Here is an 18,665-nt window from a genome sequence, read left to right as displayed (position 1 = left end):
CTACCCAGAATAGTGTCAGGATTAAAGATGACACCTATGAGGACAGGAAACCACTGTAATCTACAATCTACATCCCAGATAGGTCCTGGGTAGGTGGAGAATAATGAGAGTAGGATTCAAAGCCTCTTTTGTCCAGGATGAGGTTTTGGAACTCGTCGTACTGATATATTTTCTGTCATAGCCCCACAATTATGGAATAACTTGCCCCTGTATCTTAGAACTGAAAAGGATTTAAAGCAGTTTAAAAGTAGCTTAAAAAGTTTCATTTTTAAGGACGCATATAATGTATGAAAACAATTTCCCTAATCCTTCATAATTCCATCTTTTTCCTTATTTCCTTCCCTTACCTCATGTTTTTTTTTACCTCACACCTTTTATTTTTTTATACATATGTAATTTTACCCTTCTTTCCTTATGTGTCTGTTAGTCTGTATAATTTTAACTCAATTTTATTTTATTTTATTTTATTTTTTCTCTTTTTAACATTGTATTAAAGTTTAACTAACCTTGTATTTGTATTATTTTTCTTGTTTCTGTAAATCGCTTAGTAAATTTAAATAAGCGATTCAACAAATTTTGAATAAACTTGAAACTTGAAACTTCTTAAGGTACTCGGGATTCAATTAGGGGGCAAGAAAGGGATTACCAGATGTCCGGATTCCTCCGGACATGTCCTCCTTTTGAGGACATGTCCAAGGATCTGGATGGCTTTTCAAAACCCGGCACTTTGTCCGGGTTTTGAAAAGTTTCTGGCAACGAGCAACATCGGGATGGCATTCACGCATGCATGGATGCAACACGGTGACATCACGTGCATGCACGTGAGGTCATATTGTCACACCAGCGCATGCACGGATGCCATGCGACATTGCTCGTTGCTCGTGCAGGTCGAGGGGGTGGGCCTGGGGGCAGAATGGGGCATGGCCGGCCAGAACGGGGTGGGCCTGGGGACAAAGCCATGGGTCCGGATTTTCCATTTGGAGGGAGATCAGGAGGGAGATCAGATCTGTTGGTGGAGAGGAACAGGAGGGGTTCAGGTACTGTTGGTGGGGGTCAGGTGACAGCTTGGACTATTTTGCACAGCTATGTTGCTATTTCACAACACAGATGTTCATGTGCTGTGAAAGGGACATCTATGTGCCTGCTTTTGACCGTCCATATATTGGATGAGGGTTTTTTTTTTTTTCTAAAACAGACATTCTGCAGCATGTCGCTGGCCAAGGAAGTCCATTTCACAATTTGTTTTATAATAGCCTCTACATTAGCAAATCGTGATCTAAAATATTAGCAGATCTCCTAGGTCCTGACCTGGGTGTCTGATTTTCATTTTAAATGCCCTTCATGGAGAAGAGGAGACTTAGAGGGGATATGATAGAGACTTACAAGATCATGAAGGGCATAGAGAGAGTAGAGAGGGACAGATTCTTCAAACTTTCGAAAAATAAAAGAACAAGAGGGCATTCGGAAAAGTTGAAAGGGGACAGATTCAAAACGAATGCCAGGAAGTTCTTCTTTACCCAATGTGTGGTGGACACCTGGAATGCGCTTCCAGAGGACGTAATAGGGCAGAGTACGGAACTGGGGTTCAAGAAAGGATTGGACAATTTCCTGCTGGAAAAGGGGATAGAGGGGTATAGATAGAGGATTACTGCACAGGTCCTGGACCTGTTGGGCCGCCGTGTGAGCGGACTGCTGGGCACGATGGACCTCAGGTCTGACCCAGCGGAGGCATTGCTTATGTTCTTATGTTCTAGAATGCTGCTCTTCATACACAAAAAAATTGAGTTAGTGAAATTCTTTACTGAAACCAGAAAACCAAAGCACATCCCTGTGGGAGACATAAACACTTGAGCTACCTCCTTTCTCCTTTGTAACATGTCTTCATGGTGCACAAACATTGAACAGGATAATATTAAAAACCATTCTGTACCATACCTACACATAACGACTTTCTGTTGTGATGTGCAGCTCTTGAAAGTGTGTGAAAGTTTTTATGACTGAATGCCAGAAGTTAAACTGTTTGCTTTGTCCATAGCCTGTACAGAGGTGGAGCTGTGTTGCATATCTTAGTGTTCGGTCTTTTCTGATTGTGGATTTCATTGTGTTTTACAGATCTACTTTTATTCCTATGATGTGTTCCAGAAAGCAGGATTTCCTCCTGACAAGATTCCATATATTACACTGGGAGTTGGGATCTGTGAGGTCACATCTGTTATTCTATGTGTAAGTCCGGACTAGCAAAACAATCTGATTTCAGCAGTTTCCTCCTGCCCATTTGGGCTTCCAGATCAATCAGAAGACCCAGATCTGGCACCACGAACCTTCATTTACAACTAGACTGGAGTTTTTACCCCATTTAATATCTCCTCCCAACTCACTCAACCCAGTCGATATGATGACAGTCCTTGGCTGGGCATTCTGCACCCCATTTTCACCAAAGAACTTTTGGGAACCTTGAAATTGTTGACATTAGATCTGGTCACTGAGTGTCACTATTGCACAATAGCTGGAATTCCTCTACCCTAAAGATAACGACACTGATCCAGGGAGAATCCCATCAGTGAATCAAACCTAGCTCATCTGTATGGCAACACACTGCCATGGGACCAAAAGGATGGTCCTTCATCAAATAGTCCTAAAAAGACTGGAAAATAATGAATGTAAAAGCCTATTTTATTGTACTACTTAAAAGAGTTGGTAATAGACTGCAGATAATTGTGTATGACATAACTTGTAAGTATCTGAAATGACCTGAAACGGTTACGGAAATAATGTAAGGAATGCAGTTATCAAAGTGGACGACCATCAAGATCTATTTTACTTCAAACTCAGGCTGTTTTAGCACAGGTCCTATTTCGTGCAACGAGACCCAGTTACTAATAACTGTGGTTAACAGTAACATTACACATCTTAACAGTAGCCCACATTGATAACTTCCCCCCCCTTAATTAAAGAAAAAAGAAGATGTCTTTAGAAATCAAAATCACTGCTATATGTAATAAAAGTGAGCCAAGTATAGGACAATCAAGCCATTGTGACATCACTGGTGAGGTTGGCTCTTAGGCATTGGTGGAATGAGGCATTATGACATCACAATATCAGCTCTGGTTACCAGAAACTGAAACTGTTCACACTAAGGGGTGAAGTTATCGGTGTAGCTCCCATTGAAACATGTTAATTTACCTTTATCTCATGTTATTTAACCTGGGTCCCATTTTATGCAGACTTAGTTACTAATATAACATGTCTTAATGGTGGCCCACATTCATATCTTCACCCCCTTATTACCATTATTTCCCAAGTGTTTTTATTATGCTTATTTTTTGTAACTTGAATGTTTTATTTTAAAAGTTCTGAATGGTACGGTTCTTGAAGCCCTGACTTTATTGATTTTTTTCCCTTGTGGTAGGGGGTTCGTCCAAGTCTAGAAATCTTGTTTTTTTATTTTTCATCCTTTAGATTAGTTCATTATAAGAAGGTATTAGAATTACTGGTATCTTTCTTCTTCCAAGTTGTGCAGGCCTGGAATAACCTACCACTATCGATCTGACAAGCTCCTTCTTATTTTATAGTTCATAAATATTAAAAAACTTGATTGATTCAGATAATTGCTCATAATTATGATATACTATATACTACTGATTGCTATTCTATTTTATTATTGTAAAATACTTTAGACCCTAATTATTGGGGATAAATAACATAACATAATCGGCTTCTATACCGTAGGACCGTGATGCTCTATGCAGTTTACAAAAGAAAAATTAAAGAATTAAATAAGAAAACTTAGGGCTCCTTTTACAAAGGCACTAAACTGCTGGATGCCCTACCCGCTACCGCCTCCTCTTGAGCAGGCGGTAGTTTTTGGCCAGCACGGGGGTTAGCGCGTGATGAAACGTCGTGTGCGCTAACCCCGCTAGCACGCCTTTGTAAAAGGAGCCCTTAGTTACCCAGATATTTAGCAAAAAGGTATGTTTTTAGGTGTTTCCTAAATTCTAAATAAGTACTGGAAGTCATGATCAATCAGTCTAAATCTTTACCCCATAAAGCTGCCTGGTCTATAAAAGTTGAAATTAGATTAAATTCTGTGATTAGCTTTTGGTGATATGACTAGAAAGGTAAAGGCAGTAAAGGAGTAATATATTCTTGTATTAATTCTTCCAGAGCCTCTTGGTTGAGCGTTTTGGCAGGAAGACATTGCTGTTGAGTGGCTATGTACTCATGATATTGACATTGGGACTGCTCACAGTGACTCTCTCCCTGCAGGTAAGAAAATCTTCTACGGGACACTTTCCTATAGCTGTCCTCTCCAGGGTCTCCCATTCCTTGACATATCTAGTCAATATCCAAGGATGACCAAAATAATGGTGAAAGATTGCAGGTAGAAATAGATGAGGAGAAAGAGAAATCATGAAAACATCCTGATGGGTCTATTCATTTTATTTATTCATCTATTTATTTATTGGGATTTATTAACCGCCTTTATGAAGAGATTTACCCAAGGCGATGTACAGCAAGTACAGATCAACACAAATTTTACAGTTTTGTTAACAGCATAACAATAGTAAAAGGACCAAATATAAATGCTGAAGGGCCAAGTGCAGATATTAGATGGGGACAACAGTGGTTTAGTAAGGAGGGGTGGACTGCCTCAGGCACCGTCTTGGTGGGGACACCAACCTGCTACTCGCACCAGCCTCAGCGCTCCCCTCTGACGTTACTTCCGGATCCTGTGACAAGGACGTGACATCAGAGGGAGAGCCAACACTGGTGTGGGCAGCAAGTTGGAGATGCTGCTCATGCCAGGGAAGATAAACAGGTACAGGGGAAGGGAAGGGGCACTCGAATGGCAAGGGAGGGCAGAGAACAGGGCGAGGAGGGGGGGGTGAGGTGGAGCGCTACTACCCCCAGGCACCTCCCACCCTCGCTACTCCAGTGGATACAAGATGGGTAGTACAGTCCACTAGGATAAACAGATCAGTAGCTAAACTCAAGGAAGTTGTTTGTACAGTTAATCAAGATATAAGCAACTGTTCTAATCATTTTACACCTTCAGGCCCAGATTCTGCAAACAGCAGAGTTGTTGACGGCCACCTTAAAAGCGATGTCAATTACATGTCAATCATGCAACAGCCCCATTTACGGAACTGCACAATTTACTGAATTGTGCCCCTCCCCCACCTCCCCTGACGCACGCATGCCCCTCTCTCTCTGTACCTTTTTAACTTCTCCAGTGTGAGCAGCATGCCCACGTCAGTGTCAGCTCGCCCTCTGACATCACTTCCTAGGCGCAGGACCCAGAAATAATGTTAGAGAGAGCACTGATGCCAACAAGGGCGGCAACCTCACGCTGGGGAAGTAAAAAAGGTATGGAGGAAGGCAAGGGGCGCACATACACAGCAAGGAGAGGAGCAGGGGGGCAGAGAGGAGGGGTGCCGCATCCTAAGGAAGACCGCGCCCGGGGCGGACCACCCCCTGCACCTCCCTTACTACTCCACTGGGCACCGGAAATGTAGGCCAGGATTTTCAAGGCCTACATTTCTGGTGCCTGCCTTTTACATGAATCTCACCTACAGAGGTACTTTACGATGCCCAATGCCACTTCCGGTGTTTGCCTACAGTGGAATTAGGCATCAGAAAGCACCTCCAGAGGAACAATTCTGGTGCCGTTTTTTTTAGACACTATTAGATACCCTTAATTTTGTTTTAACCCTTTAATTGGCAGATGGTGAAAGGGCTGTTTTACATAACGATATTAAATGAGAGCAATAGTGCCAAGGTAACAAGCATTTGGGTAGGGTTAAATGGTCACAGAAAACAGAAGGTAGGGTTAAATGGCCACTGTTTTACTCTCTTCCATTGAGAAAAATGACCATTTAGCCCTATCCTCTGTTTTCTACCCAATAACCAATTCCTAATCCACAACTGAACTTTGCCACCTATCCCATGACTCTTTAATTTTCTTAGGAGTCTCTCATGAGGAACTTTGTCAAAATCTAGATACACTACATCAGGAGTGTCAAATAAAATTGTGGAACATGTGGTGCAGTGGTTAAAGCTACAGCCTCAGCACCCTGAGGTTGTGGGTTCAAACCAACGCTGCTCCTTATAATCCTGGGCAAGTCACTTAATCCCACTATTGCCCCAGGTACATTAGATAGATTGTGAGCTTGCTGGGACAGATAAGGAAAACTGCTTGAGTACCTGAAAATGCATGTAAACCATTCTGAGCTCCCCTGGGAGAATGGTATAGAAAATTAAATAAATAAGGGGCTGAAATCTAAAACATAGGTTAAGTCACAGGCTGAATTTTATATTAAGATTCTTAGGGGTCCTTTTATTAAGGCATGCAAATGATTAGCACACTCTATTACATTAAATTAGTGATTTCTATTCCGCCATTACCTTGCGGTTCAAGGCGGATTACATAAGAATTGTCATGATATTAAGAAATACATAAGAAATAGTTTGAACATTTTCTAATTTGCTAAGGAGTATATAGTATTGCAGGTGGAGCTTGGGACAGATCTGGTTGTGTTATATTGGTTTTATGTATTTTTTAAAGAGTAGGGTTTTTGTTTATTTTTTAAAGGTTTTGTAGTCTGTGGTCGAATCAGCAGATTGGTGAGTTGTCTGTCCAGTTTCACTGCTCTGGTGGCCAGTAGGTTGTCATATATGTGCACCTTAATAAAAGGACCCCTTATTTTTAGTAGAAGTATAGGGTTACAACCTCTCCAACCCCACGCCGGCTCTGTGATGTAAACAAAATAAACAAAAAAGACTTTTCCTCTCTCTTTTAGGTCCTAGTTCACGCTTGCTGTCTAACACCAGCTCTGGCAGGATACTCTGACATATTGTAATCACAAAACAGAAAATAAAATTATTTTTTCTATCTTTTGTTGTCTGGTCATCATTCAAATCATGTTGGTCCCAGGCTCTAGTTATCTTCTGATAATTCACTTGCCAGGGTCTCCTGCCCATTTGTCATTTCTTTCTTTCTCCATGCTAACCATCCATCTTCTATCTCTGTCCTCCACTTCCGTTTCCCTTCCCTCCCCCGGAGGTCTGGCATCTTTCCTTTATTTCATTTCCATCCCTGCAGCTGCAGCAATGGACCTCCACTATCCCCAGATCCACCATCTCTCCCTCCTTCTCCACCACGCCAGGGTCCACCATCTCTCCCTTTCTCTTCCCAACTACCCTCCTTTCCAGTATCTCTATCCCCCTCCACACCATCCCTTGTGTCCAACTTCTCTCCCTTTCTGATCCTTCCCTCCCTCCATCCCTCTCCTGTTTGTAGACCCATTATTTCTTCCCTCCCCCACCCTTAGTCCGGCATATGCATGTCTCTTTGGACCTCCCTTCCCTCTCTCCGTGTACTTCTACACCAGGATCCGGGCCCCCCCTCCTCCCCGCATGTTTCCCCCTTCTTTCTAGTGTCCTCAGGCTTCTCGGTCTCACCTTCAAAGCAGCCTGCAGAGGATTGCCGGTTGGCTTTAACGATCCTAGCAGGCTGCTGTCAGCCTCAACAGCACATTCCCTTTGCTGCAGTCTCGCCCATCCTCTCACGTATGGGACCATGGCAGAGGGAACATGCTGCGGAAGCTATGGCAGCCTGCTAGGATCACTAAGCTCTCCCTCAGCTGAACCCATGCCGACTCTATCCCATTAAAACATGTTTGTCTAAGTCTCCCACAATTTTATTTTTTTATAATTGTTTCCAACATTTTGCCCAGCACTGAAGTCAGGCTTACTGGTCTGTAATTTCCCGGATCTCCCCTGGACCCCTTTGTAAAAATCAGTGTAACATTGGCCACCCTCCAATCTTCAGGCCAATGTTACACTTCAGGCCAATCTACTGACAATTTTAGCAACAGATTACAGATCACTAACAGCAGGTTAGCAATTTCATGTTTGTGTTCTTTTAGTACCCTGGAATGTATACCATCTGGTCCAGGTGATTTATCACTTTTTAACTTGTCAATTTGGCTTAGTACATCTTCCAGATTCACCGAGATTTCTTTCAGTTCCTCCGTATCATCACCCTTGAAAACCATTTCCAGTTCAGGTAGATCTCTTACATTAGCAATGCCTTTCTATCTCTTTAGTACATCCAAGTGTCCAGACTAATTTGATTAATACATATGTGGTGTTTTTTTTAGTACCACTAAACACTTCATCTAGGGACCAGGGTCTGTTAAATCCAATTTCTCACTCAAATCAATACCCTATATGGAATCAGATACCTACTCTGCAACACTAAAAGGCCTTAATCAGACACATCAGTCATTCACACAGCACAACATAGGAAAGCAGGAAGAAGAAAAAGAAAAAAGAAGTGGAGAAAAAGCCTCAGTTCTGCTTCATCTGGCAAAAAACTCCATTTCTTAAAAATAAACACTCCTGCATGTAAGTGAAGTGGAATGAGAGCCTGAGAAGCATGGTGGGTCTGGAAAGCTTGCATGGGAAGCAGTGGAACCGATACCCCTGACGCAGCAAGACAAAGCGAAACGGAGGGTTCCCCATTGGGTTAACTGGCTGCAAGACCCAGGAGGTAGAGTTTGGACTGAGAAGTTCCTGGACGCCAGTAGCATCTAAGTTGTTTTTGGTTTTTCTGCCTCCTATGCAATATCTTGGACCGTAGTGCTAAAGTGCTTACTTACCCACAATATCACGATTTGGGGCTATGCGCCCTGGCGTGTTGTTTGACATCACTCTGCAGGCTATTACAGTGCTTTTTTCTATATTTTTTGTTTACATGCAGGAGTGTTTATTTTTAAGAAATGGAGTTTTTTGCCAAATGAAGCAGAACTGAGGCTTTTTCTCCAATTCTATTTTCTTTTTCTTCTTCCTGCTTTCCTATGTTGTGCTGTGTGAATGGCTGATGTGTCTGATTAAGGCCTTTTAGTGTTGCAGAGCAGGTATCTGATTCCATATAGGGTATTGATTTGAGTGAGAAATTGGGGTTTTTTAGCCCACCTCAGGATAAGGTGGGTTAAAAATATTTTTTTTTTCCATTTCTTTATTCACTTTTTCATCTTACATCAAGTGTACAATATTACATCAATTAAATCATATACATCACTTGAAATTCTTTCCTATTATTATTCCAATACATATTTTAAGCCCCTCCCACACCCTCCCTTTCCACAATTATTGTAAATCAAACATATCATACGTGGGTTATAAATCTTAATAAATGGAAATACACCAGAAATTATTTCTCTCATTATGTGGATAGGTGTGTTGATCATAGACACATAAAAGAAAAAGAAGATATTTTCCTAAAACTTAAAACACCTGAAGGACATATCTAATGAAAACAAAAAGGAGGACATGTCCTCTTAAAAGAGGATGTATGGTAATTCTAAGCATTGAATATCTGGGGTTAGGTTACCCACAGCTAGAAGCAGATTACAAGTAATTTACTGCTGTGGACTGAATATTACCCCTTAGATTCTTTATAAATGGGACTCTGTAATACCTTAATGAAATCTCCTATCAAAAATGTAATCTCCTTATGGTCTAAATAAGGCTGTGGATTTTTCTAGATGTGATAGACTGGGCTCCTCCTTTTTTTTTTTTTTCTTCCTATAGAAACAATTTTCCTGGATGCCTTTCTGCAGTGTTGCTCTGATCTTCATGTTCAACATCTCCTTTGGGGCTGGACCAGGTGAGTTCAATACTGTAAAAGCAGAAGTAAGAACCTAAATAACACATGAGCTGCCCTATACTATGAGTATATCACAAGGTTAAAAAAAAAAAAAGTTATATCTCTTATCATAGAAATGTATAATATTATCTGGATAGGTATAAATATCCTTTATATAACATATTTTTATATGGCTGTTTGGTATTAAGAGGATTCGGGGGGTATCCTGGTGGGGTGTTGGGGTGTTCTCAGGCAGGAAGGAGTGGATATCCCTCCTACCGATTTCAGATGCGGGGGGGAGGGGGGGGTGATGGACAGGAGGAAGTGGGCACCCCTCCTGCCAATTGGGGGAGTTATCTATCACAGCCAGCTCATGTTGGGGGCTCCACACATGTTGGGGAGATGTCAGGGGGATGTTGGGAGGTCCAGACATGTTGGGGAGATATCAGGGGAATGTCGGGGAGGGGTATAGGGGATCGGTGGGTGTGAGGGAAAGGAGAGCGAAATGTTTTTTCTTCCTGCCAATTCACAGGGGAATCCACTTCAGCTGAGCCGGCAGGACTGCACCGAAACAAGGTAGTTGGGTAGGTCTACAAAACTTGCTTTTGTTTGTTTTTCATGTAGACATTTTTATTTTTGAAAATGGCCAAAAAAGTTAGACATACTAAGGACCAAAACAGCTACATAGGTCATTTTCAAAAATAAAAAACAAACGTCTGGCTGTTTTGAAAATAGACATTTTCTCTACTGGATTTCTGGATGTTTTTTTCCAAAACATCTAAATTAGACTTAGACATCCTATTGAAAATGCCCCTCCACGTCACTTAACCCTCCATTGCCCCAGAAACATAATAAGTACCAAAGTAAGGTAGTGCAGTATATCAAAAGTATTAAAGTAGATCTGGAGAAAGGGTTGGCTACTTTTTGAGATCCTGCCAGATTTCTGTGACCTGGATTGGCCACTGTTGAAACAAGATGCTTGGCTTAATGGACTTTTGGTCAGATCCAGTGTGGTAATTCTTAAGTTATGCTTTTATACTTTCCCTTAAAGAACTCAAGAATCCTTGGGGTCAGGTGAGAGGAATAATTTAAAGGCCGAAGTCTACTCCTCCCAGAAGAAGGTGTCCTAGTTATATCTAGACCTCTTGTTTAAAATCAATGTGATATCACTTAGGAGATGAAGGGCGAAGGGGTCAGAGTTACCAAAGAGGCCATTGGTTAACACCTCAGCTGCACAAGGTGATACCTCTCCTTAAAAAAAACAGAATTCTAACAGCATTCACTCTGGTTTGTAAAATTAGTTTAGGTGCAAAATTCACAAAAAGAATCACATTAATTCCCCTTCAGTTCATCATTTTGATTATTTGCAAGTAAAACCTTTATTTTCTGCAGGTGGGGTCTCGATCACAATGTGTGTTGAAATGTTTGGCCAGTCTTCCAGAGCTGCGGCCTTTGTGATTGTTGGATTCCTGAACTGGATAGGGCTATATCTACTTGGAATGATTTTCCCCTACATAGCAGTAAGTGACTCAACTCCAGTTCTTTGTACTTTAAGGTCAAAAGCTGTCAGGAAAGTTACAGAATCTCCTAAGGCCTAAACCAACGGTCTCAAACACTCAGCCCACGGGCCGCATGTAGCTCTCCAGGTGTTATTTGCGGCCCGCGGTCTGGACGCGATCAACAGAATTTCTCTTCCCCTTTCCCTTCCTTTTGAAGCAGCAGCGTGTCTGGCCGGCTCGTTCCGTTCAAAGCCGCGGGTTAGCGGCTCCTCGCGCTATCCACTCCTGCATCGGAAGCCTCTCTGATGTCACAACATCAGAGAGGCTTCAGACGCAGGTGCGGATCTCGCAAGGAGCTTCCACTTGCGGCTTTGAACGGAACGAGCCGGCTAGACATGCTGCTGCTCCACAAGGAAGGAATCAGAAGGGGAAGGGAAAGAGAAATGCTTCTGCTACATAGGAAAGGAGGATCCTAGGGAAATGCTGCTGCTGCTGTACAGGGAAAGGAAGAAGGAGGGAAAGGGGAAGAGAAATGCCTCTCCTGCACAGGAAAGGGGGAAGGGAAATGCTGCTTCTGTTGCTGCTGCACCCAATTGGGGAAAGAGAGGGAAGGAAGGAGAAGGGAGAGGAGAGGAACAAGAGAAGCCAAGTTCATGGGAGGGAGGGAAGGAAATGAGATATCAAACCATGGAGGGGGAGGGGGAGAAGCCAGGGCATGGGGGAAGGGAAGGAGACAGATGCCAGACCAGTGGAAAGGAAGGAAGGAAGGAGGGAGGGAGAGAAAGGAAGGAAAGAGATGCCAGACCATGGAAATAGGACGGAAGAAGAGAGAGATAGGAAGGGAAGGGAAGACATGGAAACGTAGATTTTGAAAAGAAAGCAGAAAAATTGAACATTAAGTTAATGCCAAAGATGGATGCAAGGCAGAAAGTGAAGACGGAGAGAAAAACAGTCAAAGGACAAGAAGGCCCTGGAAACATAGTTGAAAGCACAGAAAAATAAAGTCACCAGACAACAAAGGTAGGGAAAATGATTTTATTTTCAATATAGTGATTGAAATGTGCCAGTTTTGAGAAAGAAAAGATATTAAACTTTAAATGTGAGGCCTGCAGAAAAAATAGAGTACTTGGAGGGCCGCAGAAAAAATAGTTAATGTCTTATTAAAGAAATGACAATTTTGCATGAGGTAAAACTCTTTATAGTTTATATATCTTTCCTTTTAACTGTTAAAGGAAAGTTTTATAAACTATAAAGAGTTTTACCTCATGCAAAATTGTCATTTCTTTAATAAGACATTAACTATTTTTTCTGCGGCCCTCCAAGAACCTACAAATCCAAAATGTGGCCCTGCAAAGGGTTTGAGTTTGAGACCACTGGCCTAAACCCTTATCTCCCAGGATAAGGCCTTTCATGTAACATTACTAAGATGGAGTTCCTGCAAGGAAAGATGAGTGAGTAAATGGAAAGGGGACTGGAGCATGGGAAGCAGAGAGAGGAAAGCATTGTGCAAGTAGAAGAATACTAGGTGCATATGAACAGAGTGGAAGGCAAGGAGAAGTGAGAGGGACAGAGGGTACAGAGAGAAGAGTGCAGGATACATAATGTGACCATTTATTTTTTTCATCAAAACGGGACATCTATTAATATTCAGTCCTAGGCGGTTTACAATCAAGAGTGCTGGACATTCAGCGAAATACAATAAGTAGATATTCAGAAGAAATACAGAGATCAAAGACCTCAGGAGGCAATAGTATAGAAATACAATTTGCTGAGCGAAAATGTAATATGTACATTTTAGTAGGTAATGTCCGACAGGACCTGTTGGGGATAAATAGCAACGTAAAGTTACGATAAGATGAAGATAACAGATTATATTTATAACAGTGCTGTAAGTTCAGGTGGAATAGGGAGGGGGGAGGGAGAGGGAGAGCGGGTCAATTGTTTAGGTATTTCTGGAACAGGTATGTTTTTAGGCGTTTCCTGAATTCCCCGTATGTAGTGGGCGAAAGCAGTTGGTCTAGGTCTTTGCCCCATAGGACTGCTTGGTGAGAGAGAAGGTGTTCGTGGTGTTTTTTCATTTTGCAGCCTCTAACTAGAGGGGAAATGAGTTTTGGGTGTGTGTTTCTCATGAGTTTGTTATTAGAAAATGCGAAAAGGTCCATTATGTACTTGGGGGTCAGGCCGTATAGTACTTTGAAGCAGAGGCAGGCAAATTTAAACCTTACTCAGGCTTCCATTGGTAGTCAGTGCAGCTGCCGATAGTAGGGTGTCACGTGGTCGAATTTCTTCAGCCCGAAGATAAGTCTGACCACAGCATTTTGCATTATTTGGAGACGTCTCATATTCTTTTGTGAGATTGCTAGATAGGCGATGTTGCAGTAGTCAAGCTGACTCAGTATGAGGGATTGCACTAGGATTCTGAATGTTGATGTATCGAAGTATGATTTAATGGTTCTGAGTTTCCAGAGAGTAAGGAAACCTTTTCTGAATAGGGAATCCACTTGTTCCTTCATTGTTAGGCATTGGTCTAGAATAACACCTAGTATTTTCATGGTGGGCTGAATAGGGTAGTTGAGTTTATTGATGCATAGTGGGGTTTTATTGTCAAGCGGGTGAGGGGAGGCAACAAAGAATTTTGTTTTTTCTGGGTTGAGCTTGAGCTTGAAATCTGTCATCCATTGTTCCATCTCATTTATGGCATCGGATGCCTTGGGAATGGTTTCCGAGATGGAGTTGGCGAATGGGATGATGATCGTAAAGTCATCTGCGTAGCTGAATAGTTTTATTTCTAGTTGGGTTAGTTTCACACCTAATGAGGACATGTAGATATTGAAAAGCAGTGGGGAAAGCGGTGACCCTTGTGGCACTCCGGATGAGTTGCTCCAGGTGTCGGAGTGTTCATTGTTAAAGCGTACCTGGTAAGAACGGGATGTGAGGAAGCCACGAAACCAATTTAGTACCTCTGCTCTGATACCAATGGCGTCTAAGCATTGCATCATTTTCTCATGGTCTACCAAGTCGAATGCAGAGCTCATGTCGAATTGCATGATCAGGGCGTTGAGGTCCTTACTAAATAATAGGCGCAGATAGTCTAGGATAGCAGCGATTACTGTCTCCGTACTGAATAAGGTTCTAAAGCCGGATTGAGTTTCATGCAGGAGAGAGAATTGATTAAGGTAGTCCATTAGTTGGGTGTGTACTAGTCCTTCCATGATTTTTACAATGAATGGAATAGATGCTATTGGTCTGTAGTTTGTTATTAGTGCTGAGGATTCTTTTCTATTTTTTGGGATGGGGGTTATTATTATGTGGCCGTTGTTAGTGAGGAAAGTCCCATTTTTTAGGTTATGGGTTAGGTAGTGTAATAGTGATATTTTGAATTCTGGTGGTGCCGCTTTCATAATCTCCGGAGGGCACGTATCTAGGATGCAGTGAGATTTAGAGTATTTGTTGTAGAGTTTGGTGTAGGTATTCCATTCTGGATCTAGAAAGGAACTCCAGATCATGTCTGTAGGTATTTCATTGTCATGTGAGTTAGCTATTTGGTAGTTGCTGGGGATGATTGTTACATCGTTATTGCTTATACAGTTATTTTTTAGGTTTTTAATTTTGGAATCAAAATATAGAGCTAGGTCCTTCGCGGTGGGTAACTTCGTGTTGTGCTCAGGTGTGGTGTAGCGGGTGGTGTCAAATAGGTTTGTGACTATGTTGAATAACTCTTTTGTATTGATTCCTTGTGAACCTTTGCATGATAAGTTAATTTTGGTGGAGTAGAACGCTTTGCATTTGTCTTTTATCAGTTGTTTGTAGGTTTTTATGTAGGCTCTCCATTTGTTGCGGTCTGTCAGTTCTCCTGTTTTATTCCAAATCCTTTCTAGTCGCCTAGCTGTTTGTTTCGTTTTTAATAGTTCGGTGTCGAACCATTTGTTGTATTTGTTTGCGTTGCTTTTGCTTTTATGTATGGGGGCGATTTTATCTAGGATGGAAGTACTGGTTGTATTCCAATGGTCCCAGAAGTCTATTCCTTCCTCTGTTACTGTCTGCGGTTCGTATTCTGACCAGTATTCTTCTGGATTAATATAACCTCTTGTTTGATGTTCTTTTTTTATCATCAGACGTGTTTTAGATTTTCGGTGTGACCAGATCAGCTTAAAATAATGGGTGAAGTGATCGGACCAGATGTCGTGATGCCAGGTGCCTTCAGTCAGAGAGATGATTGGGTCAAGGTTTTCCTTTGTGGACATGGCAACTAGGTCTAAATGATGGCCTTTTTCGTGAGTTTGTGTGGGTACGGGGATGTTGTAGTTGAGTAGAGTTAGGAAGTTTATAAGCTCTATTGCATCTGTGTTGTTCTCTTCGTCTAGGTGTAAATTTATGTCCCCTGTGATGATGTTGTAGTTGGGGCTGATAGAATTGTGCAGGACGAATTCGCAGAAGTCTTCTTTGGCTTTGGGCCAGCTTTTAGGCGGGATGTAGAATAGTATGCTGGATAAGGATTCTTCTAGCTGGGTATTATTGATTTTACAGGCTAGGATTTCTAGGTTGTCGGTCATTTTAGAATCTAGAAGTTCGAACTCGAATCCTTCTTTAAGGATTATGGCTAATCCTCCTCCTTTTTTTCCTGTGCGGTTTAACGTAAGGATTTTGAAATTGTTTGGTAGAAGATCAGATATAATAGGATCATCTTCAGATAGTAATCAAGTTTCAGTTAGAAAGAGGCAGGCTATTTGTTTGCTGGTGACTCAGCATGCTGCAACCACCTCCATCCCATGTGCATATCTTAATACCAGATCTGTTAGAAACAAGGCATTCCTCATAAATGACTGCATTTATGAGGAATGCCTTGTTTCTAACAGATCTGGTATTAAGATATGCACATGGGATGGAGGTGGTTGCAGCATGCTGAGTTAGTGATTTTGATGGTTTTTATTTCCCTTGTTCTTTTTTTAAAGCTATGGTGGTGTCTTTTTTATATGAGATTACATTAATATGATTTGTAGTGTCTTCTTGCAGGTTGGTGATGTAGGGGAAGGATAGAACAGGGTGGTGGATGGATTGTAATTGAGGGTAGAGAGAGTGAACGTCTTTGATGTTACCGCTTATTAGGTAGATCAGTAGGATTAGTAGGAGATTCATGATTGGGAGGTAGATTGAGTATTCCTGAAGTCCTGAGGCAGGGGAAGGTTTTGTTTCCCTAGAATTTTTTTTTTTTTTTTTTTTTGTGACCCGGGAGAGGAAGGTGCTCAAGGAGACCTGGCTGGCTGATCCAGGTGGGATTAGTTCTTAGGAGGTCCAGGTAGTAGCGACTAATAATTGGGCATGTTTCTAATAGATATTCCTGCGACTGATTAATGTGTCACTTGCAGTTGACTCTTGTGGTTGATCAGATGCTACTAATACATTCGACTAACATATGCAACTAACTTGTTGTACATGCATCTAACAATTATTTATCCCAGGACAAGCAGGCAGGTATTCTCACTAGTGGGTGATGTCATCCGACAGAGCCCCGATACGGACATCTTGCAAGCATGTCTTGCTTGAAGAAACTCAGAAGTTTCGAGATGCCCGCACCGCGCATGCGCCAGTGCCTTCCCGCCCGATGTACCGGGCGTGTCTCCTCAGTTCTTTTCTTTCCGCGGAGCTGAGAAGTTATCTTCATTCTGCGCTGACTGAATTTCAGTTTTCTTTGCCTTCTTTACCCGCGTTTTAGTTTATTTCTTTGAATTTCTTTCATTTTTACTTTCTTTAAAAAAAAAAAAAAAAAAAAAAGTTAAAATTATTTCTTCCGGCGGTTCGGCCGGGCCGGCCTCGTGGCTGCGGCCTACCGCTTTCGACCTTGCAGCGTCGATTTTCCGGCCTATGTCCCGGCCAATCACCGGTTTTAAAAAGTGCAGCAAGTGCCAGCGTGCGATTTCGTTAACGGACCCGCATCGACGCTGCCTGCAGTGTCTTGGTCCGGAACACGTTCCGAAATCGTGCCGGCCTTGTTCCACGCTGACTACGCGCTCGTTTAAGAGGCGTTGCTTGCTTTGGGAGTCGATGTTCAAGATGGAGACTGCCAAGGATCTGTCTGCTTCTACGTCTGCTGAGGTTTCGCCGGTCCGCTCGAAACCTGCATCGACGACTCCCGCATCCAGCATCGTGAAGCCAGCATCGTTTACACCGGCTACGGCTTCAAGTTCAGCTGCGGCGCCTGCCTCCGTCTCCTCGGTTCAGGTACCGCCTTCCACTGTCCCTCCCGTGGTCATCAAAGTGCCCAAAGCTAACAAGCAGAAGCACTTGGCCACGAAGGAATGCGAAGACCGTGCAGGAGGACCCCCTTTCGGTGCGGATCCCTCCATATCGGCTTCGCTTCGATCCCTGCTAGAAGCTCAGTTTGTCCAGCTTATGCAGACTATGGGACCCCGGCTTATCGCCAACATTCAGGGTGAAGTCCGGGCACCGGTTGCAGGGGGCGGTCCGCCCCCTCCCCCTCCTCCTCGCCGTTCGATCTCGCTGCTCGACGAGGGGGATCGGCGGAGGGCGGCGGAATCCTCCAGAAGGGCTTCCCTTCCTGATATGCCACCTTTAGAGCACATCACACCTCCATGACAACAGGGTGCTGGGGCAGCTCCTGTCAATCGGAGTCCTGGGCATACTGCATCGCAGGAAGAGTTCTTCCGCACTCCATATCAGACTTGGGTGGCGCTGCGTGAGTCCGCTTCCTTACCGCCTCTGCGGTCCACCGCATCGAGCCCCATCCATTCCTTAGAGGCTTCAGGGGATCGTGCGATGCACAGAAGATCTCGCTCCCCATCCCGTCACCGGGAGGGGCATCGATCTCGACACTCATCTCGACACTCCTCACGCCATTCGGAGGTGTCTCCGCAGAAAAAGATGCAGCGTTTGGGATACTCATCGTCGGATGTATCCCCGCCGGAGGGACCAGAGTATGAGGAACCATCTACCTCCTATTCTCCTTGCCGGTCTCAGCTCTCCCTGGACCCGGAGGCTTCCACTTCATCTAGTCCGTCTCGGCGGCCGGCCTTGGCGGACCAATTATCTTTCTCATCTTTTCTCCGACAGATGGCGGATGACTTAGATGTGACTTTGGACACTGGGTCTAAATATTCTAAAGAGTATTTGGATACTATGCATTTGCCTCACCCTCCAGCGGAGACTCTTCGGCTGCCTTTGCATAAATTGCTGGACCAGACTTTCATGCGCTGTTTTGAGACACCGTATTCTATCCCTGCGGTGCCCAGTAAGCTGGATGCTCGATACCGCATCGTTCACCACAAGGGGTTTGAGGGGGCTCAACTTTCTCATCAGTCCCTTCTGGTCGAGTCTTCTCTCAAGCGTTCTCACCCTTCTCAGGTCTACGCTTCGGTGCCTCCGGGCAGGGAGGGGAGAACGATGGACAAGTTTGGTAGACGTGTATACCAAAACTCGATGATGGCGACTCGAGTGCTCAATTACAATTTTTTCTTCTCATCATATTTGGATTTCTTCTTGCCGGTACTCCGCAAGTT

General features: G+C 43.2%; 1 protein-coding gene across 5 annotated transcripts in view; it reads left to right on the top strand.

Moving 5' to 3' along the window:
- LOC117365090 (solute carrier family 2, facilitated glucose transporter member 11-like) overlaps positions 1-18,665 on the top strand; it is a 71,217-nt gene that overhangs the window by 40,550 nt on the left and 12,002 nt on the right. For 4 of the 5 annotated variants that reach the window (XM_033955038.1, XM_033955037.1, XM_033955039.1 and 1 more), the window contains 4 exons: positions 2,113-2,223; positions 4,165-4,266; positions 9,598-9,673; positions 11,045-11,172. In XM_033955038.1, coding sequence (XP_033810929.1) covers positions 2,113-2,223; positions 4,165-4,266; positions 9,598-9,673; positions 11,045-11,172 — 417 coding nt within the window. Of the gene's footprint in view, positions 1-2,112; positions 2,224-4,164; positions 4,267-9,597; positions 9,674-10,184; positions 10,237-11,044; positions 11,173-18,665 lie in introns of all 5 variants that reach the window. The other variant, XR_004540349.1, reaches the window with a different exon arrangement.

This window comes from Geotrypetes seraphini, chromosome 8 (assembly GCF_902459505.1).
Source record: "Geotrypetes seraphini chromosome 8, aGeoSer1.1, whole genome shotgun sequence".
Lineage (NCBI taxonomy): Eukaryota > Metazoa > Chordata > Amphibia > Gymnophiona > Dermophiidae > Geotrypetes > Geotrypetes seraphini.
This window is presented reverse-complemented; position numbering and strand designations above follow the sequence as displayed.